The 26,948-nt window shown below is 46.8% G+C and overlaps 1 protein-coding gene across 2 annotated transcripts in view; it reads left to right on the forward strand.

The window, feature by feature from the left end:
* Positions 1-26,182, forward strand: part of Nup214 (nucleoporin 214) — an 88,967-nt gene extending 62,785 nt beyond the window's left edge. For both annotated transcript variants that reach the window (XM_046451514.2, XM_058581849.1), the window contains exons 30-36: positions 1,719-1,789; positions 10,984-11,137; positions 18,052-18,204; positions 22,097-22,268; positions 24,565-24,704; positions 25,562-25,586; positions 25,935-26,182. In XM_046451514.2, the coding sequence (XP_046307470.1) occupies positions 1,719-1,789; positions 10,984-11,137; positions 18,052-18,204; positions 22,097-22,268; positions 24,565-24,704; positions 25,562-25,586; positions 25,935-25,968 (749 nt within the window). In that variant the 3' untranslated portion in view covers positions 25,969-26,182. The remainder of the gene's footprint in view (positions 1-1,718; positions 1,790-10,983; positions 11,138-18,051; positions 18,205-22,096; positions 22,269-24,564; positions 24,705-25,561; positions 25,587-25,934) is intronic.
* The last annotated feature ends 766 nt before the right edge of the window (positions 26,183-26,948 follow it).

Consider the following 26,948-nt stretch of genomic DNA (forward strand, 5'->3'; position numbering starts at 1 on the left):
AGGCGCTGCAGTCATTGTGTCCAAAACTGTCAGGCTTCAAGGAGACTGATCTCAGGTCAAATGGTGCTGATGGTAGAGTGGGAAGAGAAGTGGGTCTCCTCCCCACGCTTCACTGCTCCAACGCCATGTTGCTTGCTGGAAGGGCCAACACTGACACTTAAGAGGTGACTTTTTTTCTGTTTTCAGTGTTGTGACTTGAAAACAAAAATTTTTAGATTTTTACCATTTTTGAAAGAAAAATCTTATTTTCTCAGTATGTGTATCCAATTGTAGCAGCTGCTTTTACTTCTTAAAACTATCAGAAGACAGACCAAGTTGAAAATCTATTCCAAGTTTGACTTTCTGATGGTTCTTTTATGAAAGGCAATTCTTTAGCAATTAGGCTATGGGGAAAACAAGTGTTTTGTGAGCAAGATTACAAGCAATTGCTGATTCATTTCTTCGGTAATAATTTTATTAAAAATGGCTGTTAATTTATTAGAAATGTTTTTCTTCTTGCAACAAATGTTAAACTCCTATTAAGTGCAGCTAAAAGGACGCAGTAATGAAAAAAGACACAGTGTGGAGGTCCACTAGTGCCCTGTGAAGAAGCTAGGTGCCTGTGGACTTGGGATGACTTGGATCTGTGTGTGGCCAGGGAGAAGGCCTGTGTGTCACAGGAGAGCAAGTTGTCTCCGTCTCCAGTGCATCGTTTGTCATGCAGTCGGGGTTTGAGAAAACCTCCCACCAAAGGCTTTGTCAAACCAGTTCAGCAAATTCAGACTCCCTGAAGGATCTTCTTCATTGATGAGTACCTGTGTGGAAAGCTGCCTGGGCGCCTTCTGCAGCCCTGGTTGAGGAATGAGGCTTGCTGAAGTTCATGTGTCTGATAAGCCACAGAAATGAGGGTAACACTCCTGCCTCTTCCTCCTCATCCAGGCTCTTGTGTTACAATGCATTGCTCCTCCTGACTCGCCCTGGCTGCATTCAGCCCAGCATCTCCATCATCAGAATCTGGCATTCGAGATACATTAAAAATCAGGGAGTAGAAATATTCATAATGTTAAGTCAATCATTGAAAAGAATTCTTGGTGGCCAAAAGTCTTGAGGAGAAACTGTTCTGAGAGTGTACCATCTTATTAGCCCCACCCACTTGATAGAAGAATCCAGCACCTGGGACTTCGGAATTTATATTTTATAATATAATATATATTATAATTTTAGCAATGAAAACGGGTCTTTTCAATCACCTCTCCATATCAAACGGTTCTGCATCTATAGTTACAACCAACCGCAGATCAAAATTCATCAAAAGAAATATGTAACTGAATATGTGCTGGCTTTGTTCTTGTCATTATTCCCTAAATAATAAAGTGTAATAACTAGTTATATGGCATTACATTGTACTAAGTGTAATAAGTATTATCTAGGGATGATTTAAAGTATATGGGAGTACGATGTAGGTTGTATAAATCCTATGCTATTTTGTGTAAAGGACTTGAACACAGATTTGGGTATCCTGGGGTGGGGGACCCAGAAACAAGTGACCCATGGATACCAAGGAACAATTGTATGTGTTTAGATTTTTCTTCATTTCCTATATGGAGAAACAATTTTATCGTAAGTTGATTTATTGTGGGGTAATTAAGCATATTAAAAATGCCATTTTAAAAAAGGGGTGCTTGGATGTTGTAGAAGACTCATCCAAATTGAACTTTTGTCTTTCTTCTGTTTTATAGGTTTTGGGTCTAGTAACACTGGTTCTGTTTTTGGTCAAGCAGCCAGTACTGGTGGAACAGTCTTTGGCCAGGTAAATAAGTGCATTTGTCTTTATTTGTGTCAGATTTCCCCTGTATAATCTAATCTTTGTGTGCAGTTCATGCTGCATGCCCAGGCCTAGCAAACAGCTGTGTGGTTCTTAAGCTTTACTGTCCAACTGTCTTGAGGATGTGGAAGTCTCCACTTCACATTAGAGAGTCAACAGAATTTGGATCCTCCTCTGGCTGACTTCTGGGAAAGTACTTAAACTGGCCTCCATCAGTCTTCTGCCTGTTCTGTTAGGCTGGGGTTGGCAACCTACAATCCACAGGCTAAATCACCCCTAGCCTTGATTTATATAAGTTCTTAAGAATGGCTTTTACATTTTCAAATGTTTTTTTTAAAAGAAGAATATGCAATAGCAACTACATATGGCCCCTGCACTGAGCTATCTGAAGTCCAGGGCTGAGCCACACATAGTTTTAAGTGCTTTCTTCAGATTAACTCATGGAAGCATCTTAGCACCTCTGTAGGCAGGGGCTGATACTGTCTCCATTTGAAAGGTGAGGACACTGAGGATCCAGAGAGGTTTGACTCAACTGTTAGCACCGGCTACTTTTAGAACACAGTAACCTCAGAAGAGCCCTTCAGAAGTAAGGGCCTCTGATTGTCAGTGACAACTGTGACTTTCCACAGGAGGACTTGGTGGGATTCCAGTAGATGATGTGTGGGCACGATGTGTGTTCCTTCACATATTAAGTAGAAGGTTTTCCACATGCTGGCAGAAGCAGCTTAGACCCACTCTGAAGCAGAGCTCTGGACTTTATTCAATCCCTCACATTATTCTTTCAAATAAGTTTTGGGGTATTGATTCCCACAGTTAAACTAGCCATGCAAAAGAAATGGGGATCTGTGAACAAGAGCCAGAATAAACGTCAGAAATGCCAGGCATGGTAGTTCACACATGTAATCCCAGCAGCTCGGGAGGCTGAGGCAGAATTGAGTTCAGAGCCAGCTTTAGCAATCTAGAGAGCCCTGAGCAACTTAGCGAGACTCTGTCTCTAGATAATAAAATATTCAAAAGGGCTGAGGATGTGGCTCAGTGGGAAAGCACCCCTGGGCAAAAAAAAAAAAAAAACAGAAATACACTTGCAGGGACTATAAAACAACTATGTTTAAAAGAAATAATAGACAACTTAAAAATACTAGTATGGAATAGGAAATCACAAGACCTTTGAAAAAGAACCAGGTAGAGTTTCTAGGAAAAATTAATAATTAAAATTCAAGACACAGTGAATGTATTTAAAAGCAGACAAGCCAGGCACAGTGGTGCGCACCTGTAATCCCAGCTGCTCAGGAGGCTGAGGCAGGAGGATCACAAGTTCAAAGCCAAACTGGGAAATTTAGTGAGACCCTGTCTCTAAATGAAGGGGCTGGGGTTGTGGCTCAGCAATGGAGCGCTCGCCTCGCACATGCGAGACCCTGGGTTCGATCCTCAGCACCACGTAAAAATAAATAAGTGAAATAAAGGTATTTAGAAAAAAAAAGGGTTGGGGGGTAGCCCAGTAAGAGCAGAAAAGAGCAGTAGTGTACTAGAACAGTGATCAGATGCTAAGTGTTTTAGGCTTTGAGAACTGCATAAAGTTTCTGCCACAGCTGCTCCACTGTGAAGCAGCCGTAGATGATGTGCAGTGAACGAGATGGTTATGTGCCAGTAAGGCTTTATTTACAAAAAGAGGTGGTAGACAGGATTTGACTCACAAGCTGTAATTTGCTAACCTTTGGACTTGAAGGTTAGTTAAATTATTTGGAATATATCATGGAGAGCAAAAAAGATGAAAAATGCAAAAAAAGAACAGATCCTCTAAGAGAAATTTTAACATACATGTATTCACAATCACAGAAGAAGAGAGAGTATGTACATGGCAATATCAGAAGAGAAAAGAAATTTCCCAAACAAGTAGAAAAGAGTAATTCACAATCCAAAAGCCCAGCCCAGGGACGCACAACTGTAATCCCAGCAGCTTGGGAGGCTGAGGTAGGTGGATCACAAGTTCAAGACCAACCTCAGCAACTTAGTGAGGCCCTAAGCAACTCAGTGAGACCCTGTCTCTAAATAAAATACAAAAAAGGCTGGGGATGTTAAGTACCCGAGTTCAACCCCTGGTATATTTAAAAAAAAAAAAACAACCTGCAGCAAAAGCTCAACAGGTCACACAGCTCTTGAAAGGAAATCAGTCCTGAGACCTGTCACAGCACAAGAGCAGAACAACAAGATTAGAGGAGGAGGCAGCCTAGACAACTTATCTTCCAGGGAGCCACAGTGGGACTGCCAGCTGACTTCCCTGCAGGCATGAAAGAAGCCGAGGTGAAGGCTTCTTTACAAAAAGAAGTCTACCTGGGATTTCTAAACATGCAAAAATTATCTTTTCGAATGAAGTGAAATCAAGACAGTTTTCCAGATAAACAAATATTGGGAGATTTCATGTCTTGCACACCTGAAGGAAATCTTAAGGGATATTTCTCAAACAGAAAAATTTAGCATTACCAAAATAGTGGCCTTCTTAATTTTAGGGAAAAACAAGTCGTAAAATAGGGAAATTGTAGCCACAAGAGCAATCGTATTTAGAGTATATTCTACAAAGCAGGGGCTGGGGTTGTGGCTCAGTGGTAGAGTGCTCACCTAGCATGTGTGAGGCACTGGGATCGAGCCTAAGCACTACATAAAGATAAATAAAGGTATTGTCCATCTATAACTAAAAAAATAAAGAATATATTCTACAAAGCAAAAAGGGTAAAGTTTTAGAAACTCTCATGTTGCTAGTAAGAATATAAATTCATGTAACCTTGGGAAATCATCTGACTGTATCACAACTAACATTCAAAATCTTTATTAACCCAGCAGACCTGCTCTGGGTATATAGCCAAGAGAAGTAAGTGCCTTTGTTCACCAAAAGATAGGGATTAGAAATGTTCATGATATAGTGAACTCATAATAGCTAAAAACAGGAAACAACCCAAATCTCATAAATTTGAAGAATGGCCAAATAAGTTGTGCTGTTTTTATCCAGCAGAATACTATAAAACAGTGAGATGAAATATGCTGCTCCTTCCCAAAACAACAGGAGTCACCCCACCACCCCCGCTGGTATTAGGTACCTGTAGAGGAGCCTGCCCCAGAGTACTCAGTGTAGGACCACGTTGGCCAAGAGATGTGCCTAAAGTGACAGAGAGCCTTGAGAAGCACCAGAAATGTTTGATATTTGAACATTGAACCTTATGCACAGTTGAAATCGTGTCAAAATTAAATGAGCTCTCTACACGTAAAGTTTATGAACTTAATAAAAAGTCATAGGGAAAAAAATGGGCAGAAGAGGGCTGGGAATGCAGCTCCGTGCCAGAGGGCTCATTCCCAGCCTATACAGAGCCCAGGGCTCCGTCTCTAGTACTGCATTAAAAAAAGAAGAGAAGAAAACAGGCAGAAGACAATTCATGAAAGAAGTTGCACAGCGTTGGGCCTGTGCTTGATCACTCTGAATGGTATACTTAAATGTAGCCAATATGGTATATTTTACAACAATAAGAATACAGGGAAATAAGAAAACTTTTTTTTTTAATTAGGGATAGACCAAAGGATCAATAAACAAAAAGATGTTCAGCTTCATTAGTGATATAAATAAAACCACAAAGAGATGCATACTCATAAGATGCAAAAATTTAAAGTCCAGTACTGAGGGAGTCACACCTGATGGGAGTACAAGTTGGTCCACTCATCTTGGAGAAGAGTTTGATACCATTTAGTAAAGACCAACAATGCCACCCCTAGATTTGTTCTTTAGAAAAACAAATATGTACCAGGATACAGGAGTGTTCATAGCAACACTGTTACAATAACCCCAGCAACCCAGACAAGACTGTTTATCAGCATTCAAATGGGTTGATGAATTTACATTATTCTCTATATCCAGCTGTGAAGATGGGTAATACTGCTAACTTGGGTAACTGGCTCACAGAGAGTGGAGCCAAAGAGATGCAAATGCATTACTGGGACAAACTCCATATGTTGCTCCCCTTCCCCCATTCTTCCTCCATGGAAATTATGTTTGCAGTTGAATGGGCCAAAAATTGAATTTTATTCTGTGAGGGCAGGTGTCTTTGATATTCATCACCATATCCCCAGTGTGTAGGGTTGTGACTGAAACCTGATAGACAATGTGAAATGAATTAATTCTCACATGGCAAGGAGTATCCTCAGAAAACTTGACTGACTAGGATATGAAAGAATATAGGAAACCTTCACTCCCATTGTACCACCAAGAAAAATTCAGATAATGTGAAAATCATACTTATTCTAAGGGCATTGGGATTATTGAGTGCTGTATAGCAGATTTCCTCAAACCCTAGTAGGCTGCATCAGCCAGTCGTAAAAGGTGCCAACTTTCTAGTCATAAGTACAGATGGGCAGAGTTGGGTGGCTGATCTTTGTCCCACAGTAACTGTGATAGCTGGAAGGCAGTGGGGGAACCATATGAAGGTTTGCCCTGTGTCAGTAGTTGGTTGACTGTTGACTCTGACATTAACCTGAGCTTATTAGCTTAGCACCTACATCTGGCAGCTGTGTGGCTTGGGGATTCCCAGAACATGGCGGCTGCACTTAAAGATGGAGAGGGAGCCAAGCTGAGGCTGTAGAACCTTTTATGGATCATCCTCCAAAGTCACAGGACATCACATGAATTGCACCCTCTTCCATGCACCACAGAGTGTCTTCCAGGCTTGGGGATAGTGGGGGGAGGGGATAGGTGTCGCTTCTTGCTTTGGAAGAGCGCATAGAACAAGAAGTATTACTATGACCATCTTTGGAAAATAAACTCATTAATGGGACCAAGGAAGACTGGCAGGAAGCCTTGTGAGCTCATTTCCAGAGAGGAGTGGCATGGGTGAGCACAGTGGCACAGCAGCTTCAGGGGCAAGAGGTAGTCAGATTTGGGGCAGGCGGAAGAGACACCTTGCCATAAGTCGAGAGGATGCTGTGGCTGGACAAGCTCTTGGCAGTGAAGGGGCAAGCAAACTTGAGATGACCATAGCACAAGTTGAGTGATAGCATTGACCATTAGGGGGATGAAAATCAGAACAATAATGAGGTACTGTTTCATGTTCCCTGCAAATGGCTGTGATTTAGAAAATGAAGTGTCAGTGAGGATGTGGGGGAACCCGAGGCCTCACGTTGCTGATAGGAGTGTGTGTGCAGCCTATATATGGTTTGGTGTTTTCTCAAAGGCTACACATAGTACTTGTACCACACAGCCCAGCACTAATGCTCCTGGGTGTGCACCCCAAGGAATTGAAAGGGATTCCAGCAGAGGCTTGGATGCCAGTGTTCACTGCAGCGTTGTTTCTCAGTAGCCAAAAGGTGGAAAACCATCCAAGTGTCAGCCAGTAGATGAATGGACGAATACAACATGGCATGTACATTCAAGGAAGTGTTACTCAGCCATAAAAAGAAGTGGTGTTTTGGTTCATGCTACCCACGGGTGAACCTTAAAACAGCATGCTAAGTGAGACGAAAGGTCACATAGTGAACAGTTCCACTTAAATTGAAGTACCTACCGTACATACATTTGTAGAGACAGGTGGCAGATTAGAGTTTACCAGGGACTTTGTGGGGAGGAGAGAATGAGGAGGTGTTGATTAATAGGGACAGAATTTTGGTTTGGGGTGATGAAAGAGTTTTGGAAATGGTGGCAATGGTTACACAACATGGTAAATGTTACCGACACTGCTCAATTGTATACTAAAAAAGTTTTAAATTTCCTAGCGTGGTGGCATGTGCCAGTAATCCCAGCTACTTGGGAGGCTAAAGCAAGAGAATCGTAAGTTCTAGGCCAGCCTGGGAAACTTATTAGCAAGGCCCTGTCTCAGAATTAAAAAGGCAGGTAGCGCATGGTGGCACATACCTCTAAACCCAGCAACTCTGGAGGCTAAGGCAGGAGGATTGCAGGTTTGAGGCTAGCCTCAGCAACTTAGCAAGACCCTGTCTCAAAATAAAAATCAAAGAAGCTGAGGTTGTAACTTAGGGGTAAATCAGCCCTGAGTTTAATCCTTAGTATAAGAAAAAAAAGACTATATATATATTTTTTTTGCCATAATTTTTTAAATTTTTCATAATGATATACCAAAAACCATTTGAGTTTTAGTGTGTGTTTGTTTTTTGGTGCTGGGGGATTGAACCTAGGGCCTTGTGCATGCAAGGCAAGCACTCTGCCAGCTGAACTATATCCCAGCCCCATTTGAGTTTATATGCTATAAATCAGTGTATTGTATGATATGTGAATTATATCTCAATGAAGCTGGTGTAAATAAGTCAGATTGGGATCTGAAAGACTTGCAAATGCAGCAGTGATTTACCTGGCATCCATATCCTCCCTGCTTTGGCCAAGAGAAAAGAAATGAAGACCGGCCTGAAAACAGCTTGCACAATGCTTGCATTCTGCTGCCTGGATCTGTTGAACCTAAAAGTGATAACGGCAGCCCAGCTTCCTTCCAGCTCCAGGCACTTACAGGACAGATGACTCAAACCCTAAGCAGAGACAGTCCCAAGTCAGCCAGCATGAGCTCTGCATCGACAGACAGCAGAGTTCTCACTGTCAAGGAAAAACATTAGTGTTCCTTATTTGCCACTGTTCTATGGACAAAGTCTATTATGCAAAAAAAAATAAAAAATAGTGGTCTGGGGCTGTAGCTCAGTGGCAGAGCACTTGCCTCGCAAGCATGAGGCCGTGGGTTCGATCCTCAGCACCACATTAAATAAATAAATAAATAGATAGATAAATAAAAGATATTGTGTCCATCTGTAACTAAAAAATTTTTTTAAAAATAGTGTGTATAAATGAAATAACAGAAAGTTAAGGGGAGAGGCGTGCAATATGATTTTTAAAATGAGCAAAACCCAACACATGTGATCCAGATATTGGAACTAGAGACAGAGACTTTAAAATAACTATTGTGCTCTAGGAGTTACAGAAAAATGTTGAAAGAATGATTGAGTTCAAAATCTCAGCAAAGATGTGGAATTTTAAAAAATAGTCTTGATCTGTATTTGAAGTTCAAATCTAATGCTTGAAGTCAAAAAAGAAATTATTAGAAAACCTTAACAGCAGAGTGAATACTACAGGAGAACAATGAACTTTTTTGTACATTTTGAGATTTTTCTATAACTTTAAGTTTTAAAAACTGTTGTTCATTTCAATTAGAAACAACAGAATCCTCTAACCCTGCTGAGGGTGCAGTAACCGTCAGTTTACATTCAGCCGGGGACATTCGTTATCCACTTCTCCACTCTGTGGATAGCCAGTGTCTAATTTCAAATCACATTTGAAATTCGGCTGAGCCATCTGAATTCTTGGCTTCTGCAGGTCAGAGGGTGCAGCTACGGGAGGCCCCTGTGTGTTAGCCGGAGGTGGAAGGTAGCTATGCAGTCTCATCTCAACAGGTGCATGCATTTGTGGTCATGGATGGCTTCCTTCCTCACAGGCGGCTTACTCGCTATCAGAACTTCACTTTTATGATTGGGTTGCTACTTTTTGTTTGCTTTTGGGTTTTGGTACCAGGGATTGAACCCAGGGGCACTTAATCACTCAACTACATCCCCAGCCTTTTTTTATTTTTTTCATTTTGAAACAGTGTGTCCCTGAGTTGCTTAGGGCCTTGCTAAGTTGCTGAGGCTGGCCTCAAACTTGCAATCCTCCTGCCTCAGCCTCCTAAATTGATGAGATTACAAGTGTGTGCCACCAAACCTAGGTGTATTCCTGGTTTTTAAAAGCCCTTTGGACTAGTGCTGTAGATCAGTGGTAGAGCACTTGCATGGGCTTTCACAAAGTTCCATCTCCAGCACCACAAAAGAAAAAAGAAAAGCTGTAACTCATCATTACATAATTGTGGTGGAATAAAGTTCATTGCCCAAAGGCAAAAAATTGTTATGTTCAGGGTACAAAAGACAGGTGTGATTGTGCCACATGAGGCAAGGGGTGAGAACAGCTGATGGTGACATAGAGGTAGACGGGCCTGACCAGAGAGTCTTCTAGAAGCGGTAACAAGAGTGGACAGGTCTGATGCCTCATTGCATCTTATCCAGCTGCTTCTGGACTTACAGTGGTGGGGGTTATTGCACAGTCCCAGCGAAGGAGGAAGGACAGGTGGCCAAGATGGAGGGGCACTGGTGTGCCATGTTTTAGAGAGGGCCTGCTAGAGTTTCCACTTGTGGAGATTAAATGACTACTTGCAAAGTGCTTAGAAGAGTGCCTAGTACAGAGCTGGCACTTGACCACTGGCCTCTGTTGTTAGAAGGCTGACAGCAACTGTTTGTGAGCTTTCAGTTGTCTCTCAGGCGCTGTTCTGAGGTGTATTCATTTCTTAGCTCATTTCATTCACTCGTTTTGAGGCGTGTGGTTTAGTACCCCACTTTACAGAAAAGGACTGAGGGCACCACTCTACTCCCTTGAAGGATCTCCTGGAAGGTTCCTCTGCCCAGAGACCCCTTCTAAAGCCCAACTTCTTTATCTACATGATAACCAAGGAGACTTCAAACTTCACTAATGTGAGTGGTCCCTTCAATCTAGCACTGATCATCATTCGGGAGTCAGTTTCCAAACAGAAATCAAGTGTCTGGTGCCTGATATAGCTCTGAGTCAGCATGTGTCCCTGAGTTAGCAGCTTCCTCTGAGCATAAGCTTTGCGAACTTGGACAAGATTCAGCAATGGTCATCATTTCAACAATGGAGCTAATTTAAGCTTTCTGCAGCACTGGGAAAGTCATTATGAAATGAAATTGCGCAAATTGAGAGACGACTGTAAATCACTCATCTTTTGCTGCTGATGAGTTCAGCCACACGCTTCAGGAATCAGAAGTGATGCCCGTGATGGCTTCTAAATGCTTTCAAATTTTTTATTTGGTGGATCTCGTGTGGGATTGGTTTTCCCACCCTGGAATTGTGTTGGGCACTGCGGGCAGCAGGGCAGGTGAACAGTGAAAGTTCCCACCTCTGTTGAATTCACTCAAGAACTGTAGATGGAGCAGCAGTCCTTGCCCAAACTCCAGCCTCTCCTGTGGTTGCTGGCCTATCCCCTTCCAGACCCAGAAGAGTGCACTTGCTTTGCCATGTGTGCCAGCTGCCATCCCCCACAGACCCGGCCTGCCATCACCATGACCTCTCATCCGAGCTTGCTTCCTGCCCCTTTTGTTCTTAACAGTCCTCCAGCTCCAGTGGTGGTGTGTTTGGGTCTGGAAACACTGGAAGAGGGGGAGGTTTCTTCAGTGGCCTCGGAGGGAAACCCAGCCAGGACGCTGCCAACAAAAACCCATTTGGCTCAGCCAGCGGGGGATTTGGATCCACAACTACACCAAGTAAGTTGAGAAGAGTTCTCCCAGGCCCCTTGGTCCCTGATGCCATTGTCATCCTCATAGTGTTCTCAAAGCTTTGGGGACAGCTCTGAATGAGAGGGAAGGGGTTAGAAGGTCCATTTGAAGTATCTACCCCAAAGCAGTGTGATGAGGTTTTGTTCTGTGGTTTTTAATGAGATGTCCTATATAATCCTGAAAGGACATCAGAGCTGCAGGGAGAGGATCAGTGTCCTGAACCACTCGGATCTCCTCTCCGAAAGCCCAGATTGCACTGTTTCGTGGCATTGGGGTGACTTGAAGTGAATGCAGGCAGACAGGCAGAAAGGAGCAGCTCGCCGCACTGGGTGGCTTGCACAAGAACACGTGGGCTTGCGTTTGGGCAGCAGTCTTTTCAGATTTGCCTTGGATTTCAGCTGCTGTAGATCTGAAGCCTTCAGTGTTTCTCATCTCTTGTGTTTTTGCTTTCTTTTCATCTGAAGCTGTATCTGGCAGCATTTTCTTCTTCAGCTAATTTTTTTAATTCTTTGTTGATCTCTCTATTCATGGTTGGAAATGAAAAAGTGACTTAGATGCAGTGTTCAGATTGTGTGTTACCAGGCAGCGTCGCATCTCCTGCTGTGTAGGATCTGCTGCCTTGTGAGCCACTGTTCTCTGGTCATAGCTGATTTTTCCTTTATATTAAGGCCTCTGGAGTTGAGAGCAAAACTTCCTATCCCAACTCGCTCTTCTGGGTTCATAGGTCAGGAACGGGTTATTTTGATATCACTGTCCACTTCAGTAATACATAAGGAAAGATTGCTTGTTGAGAGGCATCGACCTCTTAGCTCCTGAAGTTATATAATCAGAAGTTTTTTCTGTTCTTCAGCTTTCAGTCTGCCAGCAGAGATTTAGAATTCTAAAATGAAAGGATCTTGGAAATCAAGTCTAGTAGTTCTCAAAAACTGCTTTTGCATGTGAACTCTTATGAATCCTAAGTAAAACTGAACAAGGTTCACACTGAATCAGAGGTCAAAAAGTCCAGAATACATGTGGGTAGTTTGCCCAGCCATGACCCCTCAACCCCATGAATCTAGGTATCTGTATAGCCCACACTTTGAAAACATTATTCTTTAAGCCAGAAACATTATTCAGAGCCAGAAAGTGGCAGATCTAGAACTCAACTAGATCATATTTACCACATCAAACACAGCATCTGGCACAGAATTAATAACAAGCTAGTTAGAAATTTGGATTTATGCTGGATGTGGTAGCACACACCTGTAATCACAGCGGCTTGGGAGGCTAAGGCACGAGGATTGTGAGTTCGAAGCCAGCCTTAGCAACTTAACAAGGACATAGGCAACTTGGTGAGATTCTGTCTGAAAATAAAAAGGGGTGGGGATGTAGCTCAGCAGTTAGGGGCCCTTGGGTTCAATCCCTGGTCCAAAAGAAAAGAAATGTGGATTTATCCCAGATGTAAGTTCTCATGTGTGAGGCTGTGTTACTGGCCAGTGTCGTTAACCACTTCGGTGTGTCAGATCCCTGTAAAAATTCCCTTCCTCCTGGCCAGTTCATCTCTGTGCCATGGCCCTTAACTGTCAGAGTGGCCTTCTCTCAGGTCAGCTGGAGCTGGCACGTACTGGCTCATGAGAGCCAGATGTACACATCTTCCCCCAAGTCCACATTCAGTGACATCATATTGGGTAGCCTGAAATCAGCCCTAATAGTGCACTTATACCTTGAAGTTGGAAACACTACCAGCCAGGACTCCTCCTGTCCACAGACTGTTGCTAATCATTTGCTGGCCCATCACTGTGTCTAATGTGTCTTTGATTCTGGTTTAAAGTCAATAATTACCTGTTCTTAATAATACCTCTACTGTTCTTTATCTCATAAATGTTAACTGTTAATTGCAAACCAAGTTTACATTTATTCTTAAGGGAAGTTTAAAGGAATTTAAAGAGGCAGAGGAAAGACCTTTCACATTTTTATTTTTTTAAATTAAGTTTGTAATTTGATAGTGAAAGGGACAGAAAACTCTTTAACCCTCGGACCCAGTGCAGTGTAAAAGAAAGGAACAAAGGAAGAGGAGGAGCTGGGGAAAGTCAAGAGAAGGGTATTGTCCTCAGCATAGTACAGAAAGCTTTCTGCGGAATCGCCAGTGGCGGCCTCTTTCTCCTCGGGTGACTCTGCAGCGTTCGATAGCTCCCAGTGCTGCTCCGCTCCTGGTCCCTTCCTCCTCTCTCATGGTGCCTTTCTGCTGCTTTTCCTCCTTTCCAGTACTGTGGGGCACATTCCCCAGAGTCACCTGGGTCATGCAGTGGTCTTCACACCCTCCACCCTGCTTCCAGTCTCCTCTGCTGGGCCAAGAAATCCATTCAGATTAGGGGTTTTTTGTTGTTGTTGTTTTTGTTTTAAATTTTTTTTTAGCTGTAGATGGACACAATACCTTTATTTTGTTTTCTGTTTTTTACTTTTGTTTTGGTGCTGGGGATCGAACCCAGGGCCTATGTGCATGCAAGGTAAGCGCTTTACCAACTGAGCTATATCCCCAGTCCTTATTTATTTTTTTTAAATGGTTTTTAGTTGTCAATGGATTGTTTATATGTGGTGCGGAGAATCGAACCCAGTGCCTCACACATGCTAGGCAAATGCTCTAGCACTGAGCCACAACCTCAGCCCCAGATCAGGGGTTTGGTTTTGTTTTTGTAATATTTATTTTTTGGTTATAGTTGACACACTATCTTTATTTTATTATTTATATGTGGTGCTGAGGATGGAACCCAAAACCTTGCACACGCTAGGCAAGCACTCTACCACTGAGCCACAACCCCAGCCCCAGATCAGGTATTTTTAAACTGATTTTATTTTGCCACTGTCCCTACCCAGAACCCATTTGCAATTTCCTGCCAAGTTTCTAAACCAGCTATGGACTGGAGTCCAGGCCGTCCACAAGCTGGCCCAGCACACCTAAGTTCTACTCAAGTTCTACCCATTCCCTCTGCTTGGGCCAGCTGTCGGTGCCACCTCCCTGTGTGGGCTGGTTCATGCTGCTGCCTGCTTCCTGCAGGGGGGCAAGATAGCAGTTGCTTGGTGTGCCCTTGCCTGAGACTCAGAGGGCCCAGGGGATCTCCTTCCCTAGAAATCTACAGTCCTTGGAATTGCTGCTTCACAGAACATGAGGCAGCAGAGGATCAACCTTTATCCATTGCCTGCTGTGTGCCAGAAGCTTAATACAGGGGCTGGTCATTTCCTACAACAGTACTCTCATTTGTGGTCTGCAGAGGTCACATGGCTAAGCAACCATCTCCTGGCCAGCAAGAAACAGACACTTCCAGGTGTGCCTGTCGGGCAGCCTTGTACCTGCTCTCGGGGGCCCAGAATATGCTTTTGCAGTGGCACACTGAGCATAGACCAGGTCAAGAACAGTTCCCTTGATGATAATTGAGTTAGGAGCTGCCGGGTCCTGAAGCCGCCCTCCTTAGCCCTGAGCAGTGGCTATGGCCAAAATAAGCTGAGAAACACTGCTGCTTGGAGTTGATACCTTCTGTCTCTAGGAGCTTGAACTTCATAAGTTTTTTTTTCTCTGTGTTGTCCCCAGAGACTCTACTAAAGACAGGTGGTTAGCCCCTGTAGTCATTTAAAATTCAGCACCCCTGTGCCTTGTCACCCAGAAGAACCCGTTGTCTCCTGAGTCTTATCCTGAGGATACTGTGGAAAGTCATCCTTAGCACATTCTTTTTCTTCAGGGACCTGACAGGTATATTTGTGTCAGGGGCTGAGAAAGCCATCTGACCGTCATCTTTCAGGCCCACAGGCTCTCTCCTGGCTTTTCAGGAGAAGGCCTGAAGAGAGGCCTGGACCAGGGTGTTGATGAGATTTCCCTTCTGAGTGTGCACTGGATTCTTGTTCAGTAACTCCAGACCTGAAGAAAGACCTGGAATGTAGTCCCTGTGACACTGTTTACAACAAATTTAATTTACATCAAGTATAGTTAACTTTGATTGGGCCAGACTCTAATGTTGGATTCTGCCAATGATTTTGCCACATAAAAGACCAAAGGGTCCACATCTTGCAGTAGGGCGGAAGCCAGAGCAGTTGTCACCCCGAAAGGTCATTAGACGGCTCTGCAGAGACAGACTTTGTTTTCAGAAGAATCTTCTCCAGTGAAATGCTTGTTCCACCAACTAAGCCACTTCTTGTTTACCATATTTTGAAAGCTAGAGGTGATTATTTTGGTGGTGTCAGGAGAGAACCGAGGAGCACCCTGTGGCTTGGGATCACAGGGAAGCAGTCCCAGCCCCACCTCTTGTTCCAGAGTGGCCCGTGGGTGGTAGGGCGTGTCCTCCTGACTGCCACCGGCTACCACAACCACGTGTCAGTAGAGCAATTCTTGGATCTTTGCAAATTTTGGAAAGGGCTTGTTTTGCTGTTTGTATATATTAAAATTAAGATACGGAGGGAGGAGTTGAAGGAACAGGGAAGGGGGAGCCGTCTGCTCGGAGAGCCACAGAATGCCACCCTGGGGCTTCCACACTCGTGGCGTCCTCCCAGCAGCTGCCCTAGTCAAAAGTGCTGTCCCTATGTTCTGTGTCAGGGAACTGGGATTTAGGTTAGGTCCTCCCCCGAGGTCACACAGCTATTAGGTACTCTAACCCAGGCCTGACTCAGACCTCAGGATTATTCCACTATAATATGCTACAAATACCTCAAAGATATAGATTTCTTATTTTTTTAACTCATTGTGCTAAAACTACATATTTGGGGGTGCTGTGTGATACTTTAACATATGTGTTCTTATGTAGTGTTCACACCAGAGTCAACCTGTCTCCTCAAACATTGTCATTTCTTAATGGTGAAAATATTCTGAGACTTTTCTTGGACTTTTTTTTTTTTTTTTAGTTCGACACAAAACCTTTATTTTACTTATTTATTTTTATGTGGCTCTGAGAATCAAACTCAGGGCCTTGCACATGTCAGGCAAGTGCTCTACTGCTGAGCCACAATCCCAGCCCCTCTTGGACCTTTTTTTTAACTGTACGTTGTTGTCATCTGTGGTCACTCTGCTGTGCAGTACAACACCAGCACTTCCTTCTCCTTGTTACGGCTTAGTACCTATTACTCTCTTGCTCCTCCTCTGGACACCACCATTCTGCTCTTAACCTCTGTGAGATCAACTTGTTTAGGTTCCACAAATGAGCAAGGTCATGCTGCATCTGTGCCCGGCTTAATTTTCTAAATAGTCTCAACTTCTAAGAAATCTAAATCTCCCAGCATTATCCCAATAAAATCATTTCATCTCTCATTTCATATAGTTGCCCCAGATTTCTCCAAAATGAGGACCCACCCCTAGACTTGCCCTTGAACTTACTGTTTGGAATTTTACATCACCAGCACTAATACAACAGAGACCTGAGTCCTGGGTTCTTGAAGTGCTGAGTAAAGGCAGCGCACTGAGGAGCCTGCCTCCTCCCCAGGCTCAGCTGGGCTGCCCTCAAGGGAGGTCAGCGCGGCCTCCGGCTCCCTCACCAACGGCCGCTAAGTCTGCTCAGAGGCTGCTTTGTCTACTACACCGGGGATGAATGAGCGGTGCCTGTCCTGCTCAGCATCAGGTCCTCCTTGTCAGCAGTGGAGACAGGGCCTTACTGGGCCCAACGCTACGTATTGGTGCCTAGAAAACAGGTAGCCATGTCCCGGAAGTGAGGCCACTCACTTCCCAGATGGTAGATCAGGAGCAAATATCAGCTGTGTGCAGTCTTCCATTGAGGCAGGACTGGCCATGGGTTGAGGAGGGCCAGCCCTTCTAACAGCTAGACTTAGAAGGTTACAAGCGTGCCCCTCCCTGCTGTCCTTCCACCTGATGACTGGGGAGTGGCTGGGGTGGCGCAGGTGTTGGTAGCTCTTGATGATATGCCGCACCCTCTGTTACCCATGCACATCCTCCCGGTGTACGTTTTGCCCCCATTTAAGTATGGGTCTCTGGGCTTTCACCCAATTTCAGGGAAAATTCTCCCTGCCTTGTCTTGGGTGTAAACCATCTTTAATAAAATATCCATCCAGACCTGGTGAGGAAACAGTTTTTCCTGGGTCCTCCCCCAGATAGTTCAAGAGTCCTGATAGATGGTGTGCTGTATTATCTTAGCGCTGCTTCCATGCACGTGACTTTGGGCTGTTTGCGTGTGTCCAGGTTTGTGTTTCTTTCCACACACAGAAGTTCTTCCCGACATGGGTTTTCACAGCTTCCTTTCTCCCTCAGCTCTGGGTGTGGATTTGGGGTGTGGTGGAGGAGGGAGTGACCCATTAGATAAGCATCTGAGATGTCAGGGCTTCACTGAACCTCTTGGAAAGAGGAAATCAGACTGGACGCCTCGCCGGCTTCTTTCATGTTGTGCAAAACATCTCTCACCCTCTTCAGACCAGAGAGAGGAGCCGCAAGGCTTTCCTGTTCTCCTGCTGATCTGCACAGCTCAGTCAGCACAGGCCTGCCCGCAGCTGCTGCGCTTGGTATGGATTTGTTATAACTTTGATTTTTCCAAGTTGGACAAAATTTGAAGTTTGCCTTCATACAAAGACACGGACAGAAACAGGCCCTGTTCTCCAGAAGCAAGCAGCCTGCAAAGCCGAGCTGCTGCTGGCCCTCTGTGGCCACATGGACCTGAGACCCCTGGGAGCTCCCAGGCCTTCTCCAGTGGGGCCTCTCCTGCCCCTGTGTTTTGTGCCTGTGGTGTCATGCCAGGAATTCCTGGATCTGGGTGCCACAGGGATTGCAACCCCCTCCTCAGGGTGCGTGGACATCAGAGGGCAAGCTGTCGTCCTTCAGCTCGGTCCCCTCCACGCCCTGTCCTGGGCTGGTTTGTCACTCCTTTCCCTGCACTCCTGACAGGCTTCTCCCTTGTGAAGAAGAACAAACGCCCTCATGTATGTTCTCGTCCCTTTAGATACCTCTAACCTGTTTGGAAACAGTGGGGCCAAGACATTCGGAGGGTTCACCGGCTCGTCCTTTGGAGAGCAGAAGCCTGCTGGCACTTTCAGCTCTGGAGGAGGCAGCGTGGCATCCCAAGGCTTTGGGTTTTCCACTCCAAATAAAACAGGTACCTTACACATGCTAGTTACGGGCATCTCTGTGTGCACGTGTGTCTGTGCAAAGATGCTGCAAGGAGATACTACGGTGCTTTTCGAGGTGGGGATGGGAGCATGGGGAGAGTTAATTTGTGCTTCAGTTAGTCTTATATTTTTTGAGCATCTACTACATTCCTAACACTTTCCGAGGTCTTATGAGACCTGTCTAAAAAGGACAGGATGCATGTAATGCAGCCCTGCAAAGAATGTATATTCTCCTTAGGGGAGAGAAACAAAAATGTTTAACAGTTGCAGAACAACCAAAGCAAGGGAACACATTAGTAAATGATAACTTAAACAAGAAAGATCCTGAGTCACAGATTTGTGTGGGTGCCCATTGCTTGTGATGGCCAATACAGATGCTCCGTTTAATTTCTCTGTTTACGTCATTTTTCCCTCTTTCCTAAATCGCTTTTAATTGAAATGCATGTTTGTGCATGCAAGTGCACGCACTATCCAAATATTGTAACTGTACAGTTCAGTTGATTTTTGCAGTTGGAATTTTCACTACTTTTCATTTTAAAATATCCACTTATAAACTGCAGTCTATCTATAGTCATGTACTTTATTTGTAACTAAAAATTTTAAAGAACAGTATGTGTTTAGAAACCAAACCATGTCCTTCCTTTCTGTCCTCTGCCTGTCTGCCCTATCTCTGTCTCTGAAGTCTGCAGAAGGTCTGACTGCTGCCCCTGTTGGTGGAAGTTGTCTGCTGAGATTTTGTTGAGGGCAGGGCTGCTGGGAGGCTGTGTGATAGGAAGCAGCTCCCTTGGCCGGCTCCCCACAGGGAAGAGGGTAGTCTGCGTCCTCAGGTGTGTGGGCTGCTCGGAGGAAGGGTCCTGCCTGAGGACTAGATGCGCAGTTGGCCCTGACATAGGAGTGGGGCTGCTCCACCAATAGCACAGACTCCCGCCTGTGGATCCTGGAGGCGCGGGGTTTCCAGGCCCATTGACCTGTCCTCAGACTGTGCCTGGGTGGCTTGGTCTTAGGTCACCAGCTCTTATTATTTTCCCCAGACTTAAGATGGACTAGAGTGCGGGACTGCAGCTCAGTGTCCATCTCCAGCACAGGTAGGAAGGAAGGAGGATAGACGGATGGACAGACTGGAAATGGACATCACAGCTTCTTGTTATTGCTACCCCCCCCATACACACACACACACACACACACACACACGGAACGATTTGAAAATGAAAGGACCACGAAGCTTTAGCCCTCGTTAGAAAGGAGTGTGAACATTTGAGAGATGTGTGTTCATTTGCCACTGAACCTTCCGTTTTCCTTGGGAACGAGGCGTTTTCTTCGGCTCTTCTGTGTTCTTGTGTGTGGTTCCTTATCCTGGAATTTAGTCCCAGCTGATTCGAAAATCTCACTCTTTCATCAGTCTTAGAGAAAAATGTGTCCACCCACCTTTCAGAATATTTTCCCTGTTTGACAAAAGCACCTAGCTCGAGGATTCTAGGGGAGAGCTGCCTTTCAAATACATGAGCCAGATGATGTAGCCACCAAAATCATCAGCATGGGGCAAGAGACCTCTCCCTGCCCTCGGGCTTCTGTGCCGGGCCTGGGTTGTATCTGCAGCAGAGTGGGCAGATAAATAGGGATGAAATAAGAGTCCGCCCTCCTGAACAGGCCGGACAAAGGCCAAAAGCATCGGGATTATCCCTTCCAGCTTTAAGAGGGATTTTAGGGTCATGGTTTAGAGAGGTCTTTGAAAAAATTCCAAGAGTGCCCATCGTCCCTTTGGCAAAATTGTTTCGGAAAATACCACTGCTGGAGATGACCAAGGAGAAGACTGGGTGAGGCCGGGGAAGGTGGCCTTGCTGCCAGCTCCAGCCCGCAGTCTGCACCCTGCTCCATCGCCAGACTTGTTAGACCATTGACATGGCGGGAGGCGGGGGACTCATGATAGACAGAAACAAGGTGCTTTTGAGTCACAGGAGCCTTGTTCCAGTCGCAGCCAGCTGCAGTAGACCAGAGGCTTTTCTCTGATCCTCCATCTGCCTATCCACCCACAGGGTGGTGGGGAGGTGGGCGCTGCACCACACCTTGTGTAGGCCTCAAAGTCCAGACACGTCATCACCATTGGTTATTAGTGAGCTTCTGCTTTTCCTGGAGAAGAAAAACACATTAAAATATTCCGTTTAGTATAATCAAACTCCTCCAGCGTTAGGAGTGAGCTGCCCATCTCCACCAAGAAGACCAGACTGCTCTCTGGCTGTGGATTTGGCTGTGACCCAGGTTTATTGTTGGGGGCAAGTGTGTGTGTGTTGGGGGGGGCCTCCTCCCTCTCCTCCAGCTTACTTTCTGTATCATTGTGACTTCTCATTTTTCACTTAGCTTCACCAAGAAGTCTAAACAATATTGAGTACGAGGCACTAGATAAAGCCCTCGTGTGTCTAGGAAGCAGATGTAACTAGATCCCAGATCGCTCTTAAATAATTCAGCCGCAAGGGGTTTTAGCACTTTTTTTTCCAGCCTGTTATATTTGTGATCCACCAGTCTCCATTATCATGGCTTGGAATTTCACTCGAGGTTTTAGAAGACAGAGTGTCACCCAGACTTGAGCAAAGGTATCTTCTCGGTGTGCAGCCACTATTGGTGATGAACAGTCCACAGTCGCATCATGCAGGAACAGTCACCTATCCACCTGACAGCTTTCCACACCCCGGATTTGATTCAGAAAGTAAAAGTGTGTAGTGTGATTATAATAAGGCCAGACACATCCCTGTCACAATAGGGTGGTCCTGGGCCACCATGACTCCCTCAAGTGTATGGCTCACAGGACAATATGAGCACAGGTGCTGCATGCACTATGGAGGGAGTCCCCTGAGAGCACAATGCTGACGCCACCGCCTCCCTTCAGCTCAGAACCCCTTCCTGAGTAGCTCCTGTACACCTGAGAAGGACCCAAGTAGTGTCTTGGAGTTTGGGGCCCCCTCAGGAGCAGAAGGAGTAGCTTTGGGAAGGACATCCCCTCTTACCTGATGGCCCTCACCACCAGTCAGAGGCCACCTCATGCCTGGCCTGATTCTCTGCTCACCAGTGTGCACAGGCCTCGGCCACCCAGGCCGTGGGGAATAGTGGCACCTGTTGAAAGGGCTGTAGCCACCCCACAGCCTCCTCCAAGGCAGGAGGTCAGCGTGTGTTTGATTCAGGAGGAGTTCCAGGCTGCGGAAAGAGATCATTTTTTTTTTTTTTTAATTCTTGTGTACCAAGATGGAGGTGGGTTGCTGATAAGAGATGTGTGGCCATCAAGCTGTAAATAAATAAAAAGCACCTGGCCAGGTGCCAATATGCACATTGCTGTCACTGCTGTGACCCAGTTCACAGGTTCTCCCAGAGAGGGGATTTGAGTGTCTGCGTTTGTAATTTGGGTTTCTATGAAGCTGGAAGCCAGGCCTGTGAGGTGACAAGTAATGGAACTCTTCATCTTCTCACAGCTGGGAGAGCCGGAGCTTTGGGGACAGCATTTCATTGAGAAGAGTACCTAACAGCACAGGGACTGGGAGGGGCCTGAGCTGCTTTGGGTGGGCCCCTGGAACAGTCTGCTCTCGTGAGACTTCATGTGATGAGCCAGCCTGCCTTTGGAAGGGACGTGGGAATCTCAAACTCAGACTCTGTGGGACATCCCCACGTAGGTCCCAGGCCTCCACTACCAATGGAGGGAGGCAGTTTGATGGGGTGGGTTCTTTCTGTTTTAACTGCTGTTTGGGATGTCACCCACTGGAATGGTCTTTGCATTGGAGTGCCTAACATTCTGTTTTCCCTTTTTTCTTCCTCTTTTGATTTGGTTTCTCACTGTTCACTTCCTTTCTCCTCCTTTCTCTCCCCCATTTGTTTGTTTGCCTCTGTTTTGCTCAGGTGGCTTCGGTGCTGCTCCAGTGTTTGGCAGCCCTCCTACTTTTGGGGGATCCCCTGGGTTTGGAGGGGTGCCAGCATTCGGTTCAGCCCCAGCCTTTACAAGCCCTCTGGGCTCGACGGGAGGCAAAGTGTTCGGAGAGGGTACTGCGGCTGCCAGCGCAGGAGGATTCGGGTAAGTGCCCTGGGGTGGGACCTAGGGAAACCCTGAGCTGGTGCCAGGCCAGAGCACCAGGCCTGGGCCTCCTGCTCCGAAAAGAATATTCTTGTGTTTTCCAAACTTTTGGACGGTGAGCAAAGGCCTCTTCACGGTGCTCTCTTGGACAGGGCTTGGGCTTGCAGCAAGTGGCTGGGGGTCAGCTGCCATATAGGCCACTGCTGATCAGAGAACCTCTGCTCCGGCAGTATTAGAGGAAGAAACACAGCCCCTCCCTGGCCGTGTCACTGCCAAGAGTGTCCTTCGGGTGCCACCTGTGTGAGGAAGTTCTGAAGGAGCAGTTTTCGCCCCATCTTCCTCTTGGGGTTGTCCTAGAGGGCACACCTCCTGCACCTCCTGCTCCCCCACACCCCAGCCTGGGTTTTCAGCCCCAGGGGCCCCAGGGCCAGCTCCCACAGGGCATCAGCTGGGCTCCCTTCATGTGGGAGAGCTGCTGGCCGCTCAGCCCGTAGCTGCTCTCCTGCTCTGGAAAGTGCCATGGTTGGGATTTGCTTCTTGGGTCCCAGAATTTCAGTCTGGTTGCCAAAGCTACAAGGGAAAATTAGAACGCATGTGGGGACGGCCACAGAGCCTCTGTGTGAAGGAGGAAGTGTTGCCTGAAGGGGACTTTTGGCATGCTGCTCCCTGGGGACTGGGCTTGGGGTGTGGCACGCTGAAGATTCGGGTGGGAGAGAACACATTGGTTGGATTAGAGAGGTCCTGGGGATGAGCCTCAGCAAGCTGATGCCATCTTTATCTTGAAAGTAAACCTAGTTTGTTATTATTCAAACCTCCTCTCAACAAAGGTGCTGGAAGGTTCCAAGGAGAGTGAGTGATCGGGTGGGTCCTTTCTTGGGTTTTGTGTGGAGACTAATGTTTCCCCTGAAGAAATGCCAAGAAATACAGTTGAGAAAAGCTTTGTGAGGAGTGTGAGGACCGCCTTCAACCAGCTTTGTGTGCCAGCCTCGATGGCTTCCATCTCTGCACACACCGCAGAGCTGGTGGAGGTGTGGGTGGCCAGGGGCCTGGGGTTTTATTTACTTATTTGGCAGAGCTATCTTCTTTACTAGTTGTCAGGTGGCTGTCACACACAAATCCTGACTGGTGGCCACTCCCATTTTCTAGAAGGGCTCACACATCCAGCTAGGTGTTGAGTCTCTGGGAGAAACCACTACCTTTCTCAGGTTCCTGGCCGCATCCCGTCTCACCCTGGGAAAGTTGGAGAAGGGCCCCTGAGGCAGGAGTGGGAGAGCAAGCCCTCTCAGGAAGTACAGAGAAGCGCGCTCCTGGCCGCGTGTGTGGAGGCGGCCCTCCACCTCTTCGTCCACAGTGGCTGTGCCAGCAGGACCTGTACCATCTCGGGTGCCCTTCCCTTCAGGGGGGCTTAGCTGGGTCCTGTCTCTTCTCCCAGAAACACTGCTTCACCTCCCTGCCTAGTCCCCTCCAGGCACACCCAGCCAGAACTCTCTGAAATTATTCAGAATATGTTCCTCAGCCTCATTGGCTGGACTAGACCTGGAGGGAGAACCTCTGAGGTTTCCTGAGGATTGTCCCCAGGTGGGGAGAGCAGCCTGGAGAAAATGGAGCTAACTTTCATACTGTTTTACTTAGTATTGATGATTTTGTAAAACAAATACAAAATTCTGAGTGAAATTACTTGGAAACTGCCCTTCTCCAAAATAAAACTACAAACTTTACATGCGAAAGACTCCCACCATTATCGTTAAAAGTGACACGTGCCTGTAATACCGGCTACTGGCAGGTGGGGCGGGGTAGCTGAGGCAGGATCACTCGAGCCCAGAAGTTCCAGACCAGCCTGGGCAACATAGTGAGACCCCGTCTCTTAAGGAAGTGAGTAGAATCAAGATGCAGAGAAGAGCTAGAGACAGACAGGTGAGGAGGGAGGGTGGTCAGTGAGTGGGAGATGCCAAAATGAAGAGCTGCCGCTGGAGGGTCCAGGGGAGGAGCAGCGGGAGCACGCTGCTGCGGAGCAGTGTCCAGACAACCTGGAGTTTCTAGATGGTGGACAAAGGCGTAGACACTGGCCAGGGTGGATTTCATACTGTGTTCTTGTTGTTTTCCTTCTCAGATGTGAGATAAAGTTTGCTCCGGGCTGTAGCCCATTCTTTCTGAGAGGCTGTTGGCATAGACCAAGCCTGTCACCTCAAATCGTGTGTGTTGGGCATCTCAGGCAGTGACAGTACCCTGAGGCTCACAGCGGGCAGTGTGACTGAGAGGCCACGCTAACTCTGTTCCATTTCTCTCTGGAATCCAGGTTTGGGAGCAACAGCAGTACCACGTCCTTCGGCACTCTGGCCAGTCAAAATGCTCCCACTTTTGGGTCACTGTCCCGACAGACTTCAGGTTTTGGGACCCAGAGCAGTGGGTTCTCTGGTTTTGGATCAGGCACAGGAGGTAGGTAGCTATATGTTCCTCACACCCAGACACAGTGGTCCCTCAAGTAAACTCCTCTTCCCCAAAGGAACGATTTCTTGACCGGACTAGTCAGTTTAGTGTTAAAAAAAGCTAAAAGTATTGGAAAAAAGTGTCCTTTTTAGATATTAGACTGGCGGCATGGTGCCATCTTACCAGATAAATCACTGACTTCATATCCGGTCAGGATTTGAGAGCCCCCAATCGCAGCAGTCCTAGGCCTGGGTCGATAAAGCCAGGCCGGCAGACTCAAAACACAGGGTTTGGGTGTACGTCACTCCGTCCTGTGTCGCACGGTGCACTGCCTCTTCAGGTGGCAGGGTGTGGACGTTTTCCTTTGTCCTGGCAACAAACTTGGGAGGCACAGAACTCAGCATTATTGTGATTTTACAAATGAAGAAACAGAGCTCCCAGGTGGTGCCAGAGTCATACGCAGCAGCAGGGCCAGCCAGAACCCATGTCTTACTTCTCTGATTTTCAGAAAGGAGAGGAGACGGGTGCACACGAAAAACCAATTTTTCCTAACAGAAGGGATCTGTGTGATACACAGCAGCCTAGTGAGGGGGGATGTGCATAGACCCCCCCTGCCTGCAACCAGGATAGGGAGAAGGGGACCGTAAGTCACCAACAAGGTAGCCCTTTAAAGTGAAGGAGTGTGCTGGTGGCTCAGGAGATGAATCAGAATAGAGGAGCTTCTGCATGTACCTTCCACCCACCCTGCAAGTGGTGGGGTCATGCAGCATGCTCCACAGGGACTCCGTGTGGGAAAGAAGCTAACTGGGAGGCCACGTTTTCAAAGTGTGTGTGCTTTAATTTTACCCTTTTCGTCTGTTTTACAGGCTTCGCCTTTGGATCATCTAACTCGTAAGTCGTTGTCTTCCTATTTTGAGTCTGACCTTACTGAACTAAAAGCATTAAATAGAAGTGAGGGAGGCTGGGTGTGGAACCGCAGGACCCTGATTCTGCTGAACGTGTGCTTTGCTTCACTTTTTCCTGTTGGAAGGCTTGTCCCGGGAGCCTAAAGCCTTCCTCCACAGCCTGTCTTGGATGTGGGGACTGACTCCTCAGTGTAGGGTTGGGAGGAGAGAGCGGGATGAGCTTCCCAAGAGGCAGGACTCGGGCTTCCCTGGTTTCCCGTGGACACCTGTGTCGTGTGCTGGTCCTCATCGCCATGGGCAGGAGCTGACCCGACTCTCCTGCGTGTCTTTGCAGGTCTGTCCAGGGCTTTGGTGGCTGGAGAAGCTGAGTGGGCGTCGTTCCTTTCACTTCCTGTGACCTGTGTACATGGCTCTTCTCCCCCCCCCGGGGACGCTGGAGCGGGCTGTCAAATGGACTTTGTCATTGAAACGTGCGCCCAGAAAGAAATAAGAGACCAAAACTTGAGAGATACCCGACTGCTTGTTTTGTTTTATATTTCATGTTGGGTTTTTCCCCTGCTATTAAACTGTTTGGTCCATTTCTGTGCAGAGTGTGTGTGGGTTTGTTTGAGTCACTGCCAAGGAGAGAAGTTCCCCCATTTCTGGGGCTCTGAAAACCTCCACTGGGCCTTGAGAAGCCAAGGGCGAGGGGGCAGAGCCTGCCCTGGCCTCTGGGTCCAGAGTCCTCCAGGGAGAGGCAGACTGTGGCAGCAGCCTTGCAGAGGTTGTGAGGTGGTACTTCACGTGTCCTCACGTGTCATGTGTCAGGCCCCTCAAAATGACACTCAGTGGGGCTGCCACGGAGGCACACCACTGCCACAGCATCGCTTGAGTTTCAGAAGCACAGTAGCACTTTTGGCCTTTGTCACAGTCAGCCGTGAGGTGGGTGAGGCCAGCTCATCGCAGTGTGGCTCCTGGTTTGTGCCATAGCCTCCTGCTTCAGCGTTTGAGAAACAATCTAGAGTGGGGATGACTGGCCTGCTGTCTGTTCCCACAGCAAAAGCACTCTGGGATGGGCCCAGGAATTGCAGAGACACCTCTGGTGCCAGATCCCACAGGCAGGACAATGCTGAGTGTGAGGCAGTGTGGCCGAGGGGTCGTCATTTCAGTTCCTCCGTGATGCAGTACCTTTCAGGCCTGGGTGTTCTGTTTCTTGGGCCTACACAGGTAAATCCTAGACAGGTGCTGACAATGAGGGCTGCCCCGCGTTGAGGTGTAAGGCTGCAGGCCCAGAGCGGGACAGTCTGGCTGGGGCCATTAGCAGAGAGGAGATGGAAAGAGACTGAGGCTTAGAGTTTTACATATTGGG

Source organism: Marmota monax, unplaced genomic scaffold, assembly GCF_021218885.2.
Source record: "Marmota monax isolate L192 unplaced genomic scaffold, Marmota_monax_Labrador192_F-V1.1 WCK01_AAM20220418_F8-fsc00020, whole genome shotgun sequence".
In the NCBI taxonomy this organism is placed as follows: Eukaryota; Metazoa; Chordata; class Mammalia; order Rodentia; family Sciuridae; genus Marmota; species Marmota monax.